At 37.3% G+C, this 14,842-nt stretch overlaps 1 protein-coding gene across 1 annotated transcript; it reads left to right on the top strand.

Moving 5' to 3' along the window:
- Positions 1 to 14,030: 14,030 nt before the first annotated feature.
- On the top strand, positions 14,031 to 14,485 carry LOC133254408 (histone H2A type 1-J-like). Its single transcript, XM_061428679.1, has one exon. The coding sequence runs from the start codon at positions 14,057 to 14,059 to the stop codon at positions 14,441 to 14,443; it is 387 nt and encodes a 128-aa protein (XP_061284663.1). The 5' UTR covers positions 14,031 to 14,056; the 3' UTR covers positions 14,444 to 14,485.
- The last annotated feature ends 357 nt before the right edge of the window (positions 14,486 to 14,842 follow it).

Here is a 14,842-nt window from a genome sequence, read left to right as displayed (position 1 = left end):
ATATGCTCATTTAATCTATGATAAAGGAGGCAAGAATATTCAATGGATAAAAGACAGTCTCCTTAATAAGTGGTGTTGAAAAAATTGGATAATTACAGGTAAAATAATAAATTGCAACATTTTTTCACACCATATACAAAAATAAAGTCAAAATGGATTAAACACCTAAATGTAAAACAAGAAACAATGAAAATTCCAGAAAAAAATAGGCAGAAAACTTTTTAATATGAACCAAAGCAATATCTTTTGAATTTGTCCTCCAGGCAAAGAAAATAGCAAAAATAAAAAAATAAAAAATGAGATTTAACTAAGCTTGAAAATTTTTGCACAGCAAAGGAAACCATCAAGTAAATGAAGAGATTGATTGGGAGAAAATATTTACAAATGGTATGTCATATAGGGGTTAATATACAAAATAATAAAGAACTCATACCACTCAATATAAAAATAAAAACAATTTAAAAATGGGCCAAGATCTGAATAATCATTTTCCAAAGAAAATACACAGGTGGCCAACAGGCACATGAGAAAAGCTCAACACTCCCAATCATCAAAGGAATGCACATCAAAATCACAATAAGCTGTCACCCCACAATAGTCTGAGTGGTTATAGTCCAAAAGCCACAAATAACAAACGTTGGCAATGATGTGGAGAAGAGACACTAGTACTCTGTTGGTGTGTGTGCAATTGGTGTAGCTACTGTGGAAAAACAGCATGGAGGTTTCTCCAAAAACTAAAAATAAAACTACCATATATCCCAGCAATTCCACTCCTGGGTGTACATACAGAATAAAAGCTAATTTGAAAAGATCACATGCACCCCAATTTTCATAGCAACATTAATTACATTTTTCAAGATATGGAAAAAACCTGTGTCCATCAATGAATGAATGGATGAAGAAAATGTGCTAGATATATACAATAGAATGCTACTCAGTCATGAAAAAGAACGAGATTGTTGCAACAACACAGATTGACTTGGAGGGTATTATAAAGTGAAATATGTCACATATTCTACGTATATCACTTATATATGGAATATAAAAAATAAAACAAAGTAGTGAATGCAAAAAAGAAACAGACTCAAAGATACAGAGAACAAATGAGTGTTTACCAGTGGGGAGAAGAAAAGGGCAAGAAGCCAAGACAGGGGGAAGAGATTAAAAGAAGTGAAAACTAATAAATATAAAATATATAAGCTACAAAGATTATATAAGATTACCCTGTACAACATAGAGAATATATTCAATATTTTATAATAATTCTAAATGAAATATAACCTTTAAAATTGTGAATCATAATATTTTACACTTGAAACTTAAGTGACATTGTATTTCACCTATAAATAAATAAAAATTTAAAAAAGAAGAGGTGGTGTAGGTCTGTATACACACAGAGTATTACCCATAAAAAGAATGAAACTCTGCCATTTGAAACTGGGTGGATGAACCCAGAGAGTATCGTTTTGCTTAGTGAAATAAACCAGACAGAGGACAAATGCTCTATCACTGATATATGATAAAGGAAAAGAAAGAAATAAAATGATGAAATACATAGAACAAAACAGAAACATACTTGCAGATACAGAGGACAAACTAGTTTTTTTCAGTGGGGAGAGACAAGGGCTGAGGGGCAAGATGCATTAGGAGATCAAGAGACACATGCTTTAGTGTATAAAATAAATATGCTGCAAGGGTATACTATACAGCATCAGGAACAGAGCCAATATTTTAAAACTTTAAATAGAATATGATTTATTAAAATACTGAACCATTATGCTGTACACCTGAAACTAACATAATGTTGTTGGCCCTAAAGTCAATTTAAAAAAATAAATAAATAAACTAAAAGAAGGAAAAAAAAAAAGACTTCAGGGATCAACAGCCTAAATTTACACCTAAAGAAAGTAGGAAAAGAAAATACAGTACAAATTTAGCAGACGGTAGACAATGACAAAGATTAGAACAGAAAGAAATGAAATAGTGTTATAAGGAGAATAGAAACATCACTAAAACTGAGTTTTTTGACAACATAAGTAAAATGGAAAAACCTTTAAAGACAATAGACACAAATTAATAGAATAAGAAGTGAAAGAGGAGACATTACAACTAATAGCACAGAAATACAATGGATTATAACAGATGATTATGAACAATTATATACAAATAGTACTAACTAGAAGAAAGGGATAGATTTCTAGAAACATAATTCTTTCTAAGACTGAGTTATGAAGGAGTAGAAAATCTGAACAGACTGATTACTAGAAAGAAAATTGAATCACTAATCGAAAGCTTTTTAACAAAGAAAAGCCCAAGAGCACATGGTTTCATTAGTGAAATTGTAACAAAGTTTAGAGAATAATTAGTTGCAAATCTTCTCATACTCTTCCTTGAAAAACTGAAAAGGGAAAAGGGAGGAGCAACTAGAACTCACTTTACAGAGTCAGCATTACCCTGATATCAAAGTCAGTCAAAGACACTGTAAGAAAAGAAAATTACAAGCCAATATCTCTGATGAACATAGGTGTAGAAATTCTCCACAAATTTTGCAAATGGAAATCAACAGAACATTATAAGGATTATATATCATGATCAAGTGGGATTTATCCCTGCAATGCAAGGATGATTCAATCTCTACAAATCAATGTGTGTACACACTAATGGGAATGAAGGATAAAAATTATTTAATCATTTCAATAGATGCAGGAAAATTTGAATTTGACAAAATTCAACTTCCTTTCACGTCAAGAAATTGGATGTAAAAGAAATATACCTCAACATAATAAAGGCCGTATATAACAAGTCCATAGCTAAGAACATACTCAATTGTGAAAAGGTGAAAACCTTCCCTCTAAGATCAGAAACAAAACAAACATGCCCAGTTTCACTTCTTCCATTCAACACAATACTGGAACTCTTAGCCATGGCATTTAGATAAGAAATAGAAGTAAAAGACATCTAAATTGGAAAGGTAAGAGTAAAATTCTGTTTGCACATAATATAATCTTACATATAAAAAGCACTAAAGGTTTCATCAAAAAACTGTTATGATTTAGTAAATGAACTCAGTAAAATTTCAGGATACAAAATCAATGTACAAAATTCAGCAGCGTTTCTATACTCTAACAGCTAATTACCAAAAGAAAATTTAAGAAACAACCCCACTTACACTAGCATCAAAAATAACAAAATACTTGCAAATAATATAACTATGGAGATGAAATATCTGTACAATAAAAGATATAAAATATTGATGAAAAATCAAAGACACAAATATATGGAAAGATATTCTGTGTTCATGGTTTGGAAGAATTAATTTATTAGAAGAATCAGATCAGATCAGTCGCTCAGTCATGTCCAACTCTTTGAGACCCCATGAATTGCAGCACGCCAGGCCTCCCTGTCCATCACCAACTCCTGGAGTTCACTCAGACTCATGTCCATCAAGTCAGTGATGCCATCCAGCCATCTCATCCTCTGTCGTCCCCTTCTCCTCCTGCCCCCAATCCCTCCCAGCATCAGAGTCTTTTCCAATGAGTCAACTCTTCGCATGAGGTGGCCAAAGTACTGGAGTTTCAGCTTTAACATCATTCCTTCCAAAGAAATCCCAGGGCTGATCTCCTTCAGAAGAATAAGATGTCCATAATACTTAAAGCCATCTACATATTTAACAAAATCTCTATAAAAATCCTAGTGGAATTTTTCACAGAAATAGAAAACATTCCTAGGACTTTGCTGGAGGTACAGTGGATAAGAATCTGCCTGCTAATGCAAGGGACATACATGGTCCTTCCTGGTTCGGGAAGATTCCTCATGCTGTGCAGCAACTAAGCCCGTGCACCATGCCTACTGAGCCTGCTCTAGAGCCTGAGAACCAGAACTACTGAGCCCACATGTCACAATGGCTGAAATCTGCCCACTCTAGGGCCTGCGAGCCACAACTAATGAGCCCGTGTGCCACAATTACTAAAGCCCAAGCACGCTAGAGCCAGCAGGTCACAACTACCGAGCCCGCATGCTGAAACTACTGAAGCCCATGCTTTGCAACGAGGAAAGCCACCATAATGGGTTACCATGCCCTCCTCCAGGGCATCTTCCCAACCCATGGATTGAACCCAGGTCTCCCACATTGCTGGTGAATTCGTTACCATCTGAGCCACCAGGGAAGCCAAAGAATACTGGAGTGGGTGCCTATCCCTTCTCCAGGGAATCTTCCCAACCCAGGAATGGAACCAGGGTCTCCTGCATTGCAGGTGGATTCTTTACCAGCTGAGCCACCAGGGAAGCCCAATGAGAAACCAGTGCACCTGGCAACTAGAGAGCAGCCCACACTCAACTACAGAAATCTCACATGCAGCAATGATGACCTAGTGCAGCCCAAAACAAGTCAATTAAATAAATAAATATAGCAGTGAGTACATATCAAAATTAAATTAAATGCATTTTTTTTAAATCATAAAAGTTTTATGGAATCACAAAATACTCCTATAGCCAAATTAATCTTGAGCAAGAAGAACAAAGCTGGAGACATCATAGTTCTTAACTTCAGATTATATTACAATGCTAGATTAAGCAAAAAAAGTGCGACACATAGAAACAAATATAAGAATAGAGAGCCCTGAAATAATTCCACACACGTGTCATACACTAGTCTTTGAAAAGGCACCACAAAGAATGCACACTAGGGAAAGCATAGCCTTTTCAATTGTTGTTGTGGTTCAGTCGCTAAATTGTGTCCGACTCTTTGTGCAAAGAGTCTTTTCAATAAATTGTGTTACAAAAACCCTGTATACTAGCATCTGTAAGAATGAAACTAGACTCTTATTTCACAAAAAGTTCAACTCAAATGGATTCTTAAACATAAGATCTGAAACTCAAACTCTCAGAGGAAATTGCATGGGGGAAGTCTTGTCATCAGTCTTGATGATAATTTTTTGATTTCATACTGAAAGCAAAGGCAACAAAAGCAAATATAAACAAATTGGAATACATCAAGCTAAAAAATTTCTGCATAGCAAAGGTAACCATCAACACAATTTTTCATTTTAAGCAACCTGCAGAAGTGGAGAAAATATTTGTAAATCATCAACTCATAAGGGATTAATATTCAAAATATATAAAGAACTCATGAAACTCAATAACAAAACAAAATCGAATTTTAAAAATGGCAGAAAATCTGAAAAGACATTTTTCTAAAGAAAACATACAAACGGCCAACAGGTACATGAAAATGTGTTCAACATCCCTAATTATCAGGGAAATGCAAATCAAACCCACAAGGATATATTTCCTCACTCAAACTAGAATGTCTGTTATACAAAAGACAGGAAAACCAAGTATTGTCAAGGAAATGGGAACTCTATGCTTTGTTGGTAGGACTGTAAATTAATTCAAGCCCTTGAAAACAATATGGAGAATTCCAAAAAATTAAAAATAGAACGACCATATTACCCAACAATTCCACTTCTGGATATTTACCCAAAGGAAAGAAAAACCACTATTTTAAAGAGGTGTCTGCACTTCCTTTTTTATGGTAATATTATTAAGTACTAGAGTTATGTACAACCTGATTGACAGTAAAAGAATTGATGAAGAGTTGCAGTCTAATTACATAATGAAACACTATTCTATCTTTAAAAAGAAGGAAGCTCTGCTCTTTGTAACAACATGGATGCTTCTGGAGGACATCATGCTAGAGTGAAATAAGCCAGACTCACCAAGACAAATACTTCATATTCTCACTCACATATGGAATCTAAAAAATGTTGAACTCATAGTAAGAGAATAGAATATTGCTTACCAGGGGCCATGGGGTGAGGATGATGAGGAGATGCTAGTTACTGGGTACATATTTTTAGTTGCAAGATGAGTACATTCTGGAGACCTAATGTAAATATGATGACTATTCAGTTCAGCTCAGTTGCTCAGTTGTGTTTGACTCTTTGTGACCCCATGGACTGCAGCAACAATTTCCCTGTCAGGTTTCCCTGTCCATCACCAACTCCCAGAGCTTACTCAAACTCATGCCCATCAAGTCGGTGATGCTATCAAACCATCTCATCCTCTGCTATCCCCTTCTCCTCCTGCCTTCAATCTTTCCCAGCATCAGGGTCTTTTCCAATGAGTCAATTCTTTGCATCAGGTGGCCAAAGTATTGAAGCTTCAACATCAGTCCTTCCAGTGAATATTCAGGACTGATTTCCTTTAGGATGGACTGGTTGGATCTCCTTGCTGTCCAAGGGACTCTCAAGAGTCTTCTCCAACACCACAGTTCAAAAGCAATTCTTCAGCACTCAACTTTCTTTATGGTCCAACTCTCACATCCACATATGACTATTGGAAAAACTGTAGCTTTTACTAGATGGACCTTTGTCATCAAAGTAATGTCTCTGCTTTTTGTAGTTAATAGTATATTATATATCAATACTTGATATTTGTTGAGGGAGTAGATCTCAAGTGTTCTCACTTATTTCTCTCTCTTACTCACACACAAGGTAACTATGTGAGCATGTGAGGTGGTAGATATGTTAATTCATTGATTGTGGTACTATTTCACAATGTATGTGTATATCAAAACATTGCATGGGACACTTAAATATATACAATTTTATTTGTCAGTCATATATAAAGGCATATTAAGTTTTATTAAGGAAACTGGGAAAAAAAGAAACCATCAAAGTACATTACCCCATTTATTTTATCATTTTGGCATTCTATGAGATAAGTAGTATTACTATCCCTATTTTATAGACAAGAAAACTGAAGCATAAAGATTTAATTGTTTTCCCAATGTAGAGCCGGGTTTCAAACTGAAGCAATCTACCCCGAGTCTAGGCTCTCATTTACTCTATGTGATGACTTACTTACTACATACACTTTACATCCCCAATCTAGCTCACATTTTTTACCTTTACTAAGTAAATTTGGACCTTAAAATAAAAGTGGTTTCTCATAGGCCACAATAAAATATTTATTATGAAAAAAGTCTCTTTGATTTGATTTCTGATTCCAACATAAATCAAATACATAAAGAATCAAAGATCTCCTTTGGTTCATCTGAAACTTCTTAATACATACCACTGATCCAATTCTGAGAACTGAGTCATACACAGCTCCTTTGAAAGCCAACATGAAGTAATGGCTTTCAGCCCATTTGAAGAACAATCCTTTGGAGAAGAACAATCATATTATAGACATTAAGCAATCAACAACATTGCTCTGTAAATTCAAGATGTGACTTTCTTCTAAGTTAATTGTGTTCAAAGTTTAGTAAGCATTAGAAGCACTTGGAAGGGTTGTTGAAACACAGAGTTCTGGGCTCCAACCCAACAGTTTCTGATTCAGAATGTCTAAGGTAGTACACAAGAATTTGCATTTCTAACAATTTTCCAGTCGATGCTGACGCTGCTGATCACAAAACCAGTTTTTGAAAAACAATGACTGAGACCACATTTTCCCAACTAGAGATCGATAGAAACTGGTTTCTTAGAATAACTATGCTTTCTTTGAAAGTGAACTTTTTGTTCAAAACAGCTTGATAAATCATACACACTTGAGGAATCACAAAATACTAATATATTATGAGAAGTCTTGGAAAGAACATCCTATCTAATTTAGTTAAACCTAGCTTTTCCCAAGCTTACATGACCACAACTTGGGCAGAATGCCTATTAAATCACATGGAACTGGTGTTTTGAGGGACATCGAGGAATGCCTGGCTACCATTCAACATTAGTAGATTCTGCTCATAAATTAATTGTCATGTTTTTATTTTCCTCATCAATTTACACAATACCTCATTAATGGCCCCAGGGAATACATTTATTCCTAGTAGAGGTTTATTTTTATGAGTGAGATATAGTAGAAACATTGCCAATCTGAGTATCAGATCTCTTAAAAGTTTGATGTCAGCTGATGGTGCATAGCAGATATGTAAAGTTCAAAAGACTTCAAATTGAGACCAGATACCTAAAAAACTTGCATGCACCCTGGAAGAAACAGCGTAATTGCCATGACAACCATCACTTCGTGGGAAATAGATGGGGAAACAGTGGAAACAGTGTCAGACTTTATTTTTGGGGGCTCCAAAATCACTGCAGATGGTGACTGCAGCCATGAAATTAACAGACGCTTACTCTTTGGAAGGAAAGTTATGACCAGCCTAGATAGCATGTTCAAAAGCAGAAATATTACTTTGCCAACAAAGGTCCGTCTAGTCAAGGCTATGGTTTTTCCTGTGGTCATGTATGGATGTGAGAGTTGGACTGTGAAGAAGGCTGAGTGCCAAGGAATTGATGCTTTTGAGCTGTGGTGTTGGAGAAGACTCTTGAGAGTCCCTTGGACTGCAAGGAGATCCAACCAGTCCATTCTGAAGGAGATCAGCCCTGGGATTTCTTTGGAAGGAATGATGCTAAAGCTGAAACTCCAGGACTTTGGCCACCTCATGCGAAGAGTTGACTCATTGGAAAAGACTCTGATGCTGGGAGGGATTGGGGGCAGGAGGAGAAGGGGACGACAGAGGATGAGATGGCTGGATGGCATCACTGACTCGATGGACGTGAGTCTGAGTGAACTCCAGGAGTTGGTGATGGACAGGGAGGCCTGGCGTGCTGCAGTCCAAGGGGTCGCAAAGAGTCAGACACAACTGAGTGACTGAACTGAACTGAACTGATCCCCCTAAAGGCCATATTTTTAAATTCAGCCATACTGGGAGTTAAAACTTCAACATAGCTATCGGGGAGAGGTACAAATCAAGTCTATAATATTCATTATTATTTAGAACAGAAATCATGAGATATTTTAAAAAAGAACACTGTTAATTCATGCTTATTTTTACAAGGACTGAAACTAGGAGTCTAGGAAAGCTCTGTAAATAGTAGTAGTAGGAATGGGAGACTGAATATGAAACCATTGTTTTTTGGGGCATGATGTCCCTTTCAGATGCCCATCATACATCTATTTAATACACGCTATGTTTGTTTTTCAAGAACAACAACAATAAAAGGTAAAATATAAGTTTTAAACAAAATTAGAAAATTAATTAACAGAACATGCTAAAAATTTAAATGTATCAGTTCATTTCAGTTCAGTTCAGTCGCTCAGTCGTGTCTGACTCTTTACAACCCCATGAATTGCAGCACGCCAGGCCTCCCTGTCCATCACCAACTCCTGGAGTTCACTCAAATTCACATCCATCGAGTCAGTGATGTCATCCAGCCATCTCATCCTCTGTCGTCCCCTTCTCCTGCTGCCCCCAATCCCTCCCAGCATCAGACTCTTTTCCAATGAGTCAACTCTTCGCATGAGGTGGCCAAAGTACTGGAGCTTCAGCTTTAGCATCATTCCTTCCAAAGAAATCCCAGGGCTGATCTCCTTCAGAATGGACTGGTTGGATCTCCTTGCAGTCCAAGGGACTCTCAAGAGTCTTCTCCAACACCACAGTTCAAAAGCATCAATTCTTCGGCACTCAGCTTTCTTCACAGCCCAACTCTCAACAAAAATAAGTATAAAATATATAAATTTTGAGATAATTATTATAATAGATCATCATTATAATGAAGAAAATAAGCTATAGGGACACATTGAAACCAGATAATAGAGATTAAAATGAAGAACCATTTAACGGTTTGGAGAAGAACCAAAGCCAATTTAATTTGGAGAAGAACCAAAGCCAAGAAAAAAGATGAAAGAAGGATCCTGTGGGTGGATGCAATCTTTGTGACTTTTCTTTGGCAGAACACCTGTTAAATCACATGGAACTGGTGTTCTGTGGGAATATGTTCACTACAGAAGTCTTTCTTCTCCAAATTGCTCCAGAAAATTTCACTCTTAGGCATCTCATCATTAGGATAATGGTGTTTCAAGCTAAACTCATTTTTTATTTCTCTCTGAACTGAATTTATCTAATTTCAGTGCTTGTTTCAACTGTGGTATATTGTGCCATTTTCTTATCCATTTTCTCAGCATTAAAAAAAAATTCATTACCTTGGACTCTTCCTTTTTGCATCTTCTCTTCAAACTCATCAACCAACAAGTCCTACCCACCCATACCTTTGAAAAACAATGAATTAGTTAGATGATATCCCAGGTTAGGTGGTATTCTAGGTGATCCCAGAGATACAGTGATGTATCCCAGGGTATGGTAATGAGCAAAAATTCAAGGATCCTACATTTCATATTAGAAGATAGATCATGAAATAAATAAATAGGAAATAGAGTGATAGATCCCCTGATAGGAACAGGGGGAAAAAAAGATTAAATAACAGGGTCATTAATCTTTTCCTTTCATCCCTGTCACTGAGCTACTGTATTCCTATTACACTTGCAATAAGATTCAAATATCTTCACTCCATACCCTGACAGTGTTTCATCATCTGCCCCAACAAAGTCTTGAAGGTATTTCCTCCATGTTCTTTGTTACTCACTTCACTCCTGCTTCTCTCTTTCCTTAAGTGAACCTAGCTATTCTGTTTATCAAGGTCTTTACATCTGTTATTCCTCTCAGTTTAGAATCTTTACTCCACACTTTGGTCAGGCTTCATCCAAACAGCGTTCCACAGGTCCCTCACCCCCCATTCTTTTTCTTTGCACATTTTTAATTCTCTGAAATCATATTATTTGTTTGCTTACCTATTACTTGACTACTTTCAAGTAAGGGAAATAAATATTATATTTAAATATACAACTCTATACTAGCTAAAATACAAAGTAAGAATGAAATGGTTAAAAGTTAAAGCTCAACCAGTTTTTCTCAGTCTGAGAAACAACTCTTGATTCCAGGAATAGAAACAACCAGTGATATTGATTTTATATATGTATATATACTGTGCTTAGTCTCTCGGTAGTGTCTGACTCTTTGCAACCCCATGGACTATAGATGGCCAGGCTCCTCTGTCCATGGAATTCTCCAGGCAAGAATATCAAGGTAGTTGCCATGCCCTCCTCCAAGAGATCTTCCCAACCCAGGGATTCAACCCAGGTCTCCTCCATTACAGGCAGATTCTTTATCAGCTTAGCCACCAGGGAAGCCCATAAATATGTGTGTGTATATATGTATGTATGTATGTATGTATATATATATATATAATACAGAACAATAATTTGAGGTATTTCTTAAATGAAAAAAAAAATGATTTAATGAGAACAAATAAATGCATACATTACAATGTAAACAATGTTTTTACCATGTGTTCCTACTCACAATTGACTGGAAAGTATATACAGAAGATTCTAATTAAAACATAATCTTAGTTCTTCCTCATTAAAGAAATGGTGATAACCATATGTCTCACTCAGTCTTTCCTGAGCTGTCCATTGCTTGTTTCTAAGTAGTACTAATAACAAAACTTTGAACTTTCATTTAAATCCTTATACAAAGTAATGTATAAGAACCATGTTTTTTTTCTTTTCTTCTAAGTGATTTCCATAGTAGCCTTTGCTTTTTCCCAGGATGTCCTACAAACCTGCTGTACAAAGTGTGGTTCTGAAACCAAGAGAATCAACATAACTTGGCACCTAACGACAAACCCACAATATTTCAGATCCCAAGATCTCAACTGGAATCTACATTTTAATAGGGTTTCCCAGGTGATATTTTTCCATATTAAGGTTTTAGAATCTCTGTTGTAAAAAATGCTTCCTACCTGCTTTTTCTTGCAAGTAAATAGCTGTATGATGTTACAGCTATTTCTCTCTAATGGTACTGTGTTGTTGGCAGTTGAAATCTCTGTGTGAAATCCACAAGCTCCACACAGTTCAGTTTAGTTGCTCAGTCATGTCCGACTCTTTGCAACCCCATGAACCACAGCACGCCAGACCTCCCTGTCCCTCACCAACTCCCAGAGCTTGCTCAATCCATGTGTGTTGAGTCAGTGATGTCATCCAAGAATCTCATCCTCTGTCATCCCCTTCTCCTCCTGCCTTCAATCTTTCCCAGCATCAGGGTCTTTTCCAATGAGTCAGTTCTTCACATCAGGTGGCCAAAATATTGGAGTTTCAGCTTCAACATCAGTCATTCCAATGAACATCCAGGACCAGTCTCTTTAGGATGGACTGGTTGGATCTCCTTGCAGTCCAAGGGACTCTCAAGAGTCTTCTCCAACACCACAGTTCAAAAGCATCAATTCTTCGGTGCTCAGCTTTCTTTATAGTCCAACTCTCATATCCATACATGACTACTGGAAAAACCATAGCCTTGACTACACGGACCTTTGTTGGCAAAGTACTGTCTCTGCTTCTTATATTGGTTGGTCACAGCTTTCCTTCTAAGGAATAAGCATCTTTTAATTTCATGGCTGCAGTCACCACCTGCAGTGATTTTGGAGCCCCCAAAAATAAAGTCAGCCACCGTTTCCACTGTTTCCCCATCTATTTGCCATGAAGTGATGGGACCCAATGTCATGATGTTAGTTTTCTGAATGTTGAGCTTTAAGCCAACTTTTTCATTATCCTCTTTCACTTTCATCAAGAGGCTCTTCCTTTCTTCTTTACTTTCTGCCATAAGGGTGGTGTTATCTGCATATCTAAGGTTATTGATATTTCTCCCAGCAATCTTGATTCTGGCTTTTGTTTCATCCATCCCAGCGTTTCTCACGATGTACTCTGCATAGAAGTTAAATAAACAGGGTGACAATATACATCCTTGATGTACTCCTTTCCAGATTTGGAACCAGTCTGTTGTTCCATGTCCAGTTCCAACTATTGCTTCCTGATCTGCATACCCATTTTCAAGAGGCAGAGAAGGTGGTCTGGTATTCCCATCTCTTTCAAAATTTTCCGCAAATTGTGGTGATACACACAATCAAAGGCTTTGGCATAGTCAATAAAGCAGAAATCAATGTTTTTCTGGAACTCTCTTCCTTTTTGGATGATCCAGTGGATGTTGGCAATTTGGTCTCTGGTTCTTCTGCCTTTTCTAAAACTAGCTTGAACATCTGGAAGTTCACGGTTCACGTACTGTTGAAGTCTGGTGTGGAGAATTTTGAGTATTACTTTACTAGCCTGTGAGATGAGTGCAATTGTGTGGTAGTTTGAGCATTCTTTGGCATTGCCTTTCTTTGGGATTGGAATGAAAACTGACCTTTTTCAGTCCTGTGACCACTGCTGAGTTTTCCAAATTTGCTGGCATATTGAGCACAGCACCTTCACAGCATCATCTTTTAGGATTTGAAATAGCTCAACTGGGATTCCATCACCTCCACTGGCTTTGTTTGTAGTGATGTTTCCCAAGGCCCACTTGACTTCACATCCCAGGATGTCTGGCTCTAGGTGAGTGATCATACCATCGTGATTATCTGGGTCATGAAGATCTTCTTTATATAGTGTTTCTGTGTATTCTTGCCACCTCTTCTTAATGTTTTCTGCTTCTGTTAGGTCCATACTGTTTCTCTCCTATACTGAGCCCATCTTTGCCAATAGATGGAGTACGTTATGCCCTTTTTGATGTTAAAGATCTTTCTTCTGGAGTGCAAGCTAAAGATGTGGTCCATCATTAAACATAAAAAATAATTTCTAATTAAGGTCATTTATTTATCCGCTCATCTACTCCAAAAATATTTGTAAATATTCTTTAGGTTTATTTTAGGTAAACAAAAACCTAATGTGCACTTTAGGTTTAAAAACTGTTTTCAAATTGTATAAAATCTTTTATGTCTTATCAGTTCACTTTCTTCCTGTAACTTATACCTGCATTTAAAGAAATATGTATTAATAGCTATTTAGCATTTGATTTATAATTATTCTATGAAATATAAGCTTAAATCCTACATGTCAAATAAGGGGTGTTAATATACTAAATTCAGAGTCTTCATAGAATATACAAACTGCCTCCTAAAATCCTTTGTAGAATGAAGCAAAGTATCACCTTAACGTGATAAGCAAAATAATAACCCCTACCTCTCCTTCTCATGGATGATGTTACATTACATGGAAAAGGGACTGAACAGATCTGAGTGGGACCAATGTAATTATAAAATTCCTTATAAGAGTAAAAACGGGGCAGGAGAATCAGAGAATAAGATGTGACTTCATTCTCCACGGTGACCGTTGATCTTGAATCATGTCTGGACGTGGCAAACAAGGCGGCAAGGCTCGCGCCAAGGCCAAGACTCGCTCTTCGCGGGCAGGACTCCAGTTCCCCGTGGGTCGAGTGCACCGCCTTCTCCGCAAGGGTAACTACGCTGAGCGGGTCGGGGCCGGGGCCCCGGTGTACCTGGCGGCGGTGCTGGAGTACCTGATGGCCGAGATCCTGGAGCTGGCGGGCAACGCGGCCCGGGACAACAAGAAGACGCGCATTATCCCGCGTCACCTGCAGCTGGCCATCCGCAACGACGAGGAGCTCAACAAGCTGCTGGGCAAAGTCACCATCGCTCAGGGTGGTGTCCTGCCCAACATCCAGGCGGTGCTGCTGCCCAAGAAGACTGAGAGCCACCACAAGACTAAGTAAAGAACCAAGATTGGAAACAACCAAATAAACGGCTCTTTTCAGAGCCACAAAAAAAAAAAAAAAAAAAGATGTGACTTCAGAGGCAGAGGTAATAGTGAAGCAATGTTTGCTGGTTTTTAATATGGAGAGGGCCACAAGCCAAGGAATGCAAACCATCTCTAGAAGTTAGAAAAACAAGGACATAGATTCTTCCCTAGTGCCTCAGAAGAAACACAGCCCTCATGACACCTTGATTTTAGCCACTAGGGTTTTTTATTGAGTGTAGTTGGTTTACTACATTGTATTAGTTTCAGGTGTATTACATATACGTAAATCCACTCTATTTTTTTTTTTTAGATTCTTTCCCCATATAGGTTATCACAGAGTATTGAGTAGAGTTTCCTGTGCTATATATAGTTA

Source organism: Bos javanicus, chromosome 9, assembly GCF_032452875.1.
Source record: "Bos javanicus breed banteng chromosome 9, ARS-OSU_banteng_1.0, whole genome shotgun sequence".
Classification (NCBI taxonomy): domain Eukaryota; kingdom Metazoa; phylum Chordata; class Mammalia; order Artiodactyla; family Bovidae; genus Bos; species Bos javanicus.
The sequence above is the reverse complement of the archived record's forward strand: the minus strand, read 5'-3'. Positions and strand labels throughout refer to the sequence as shown.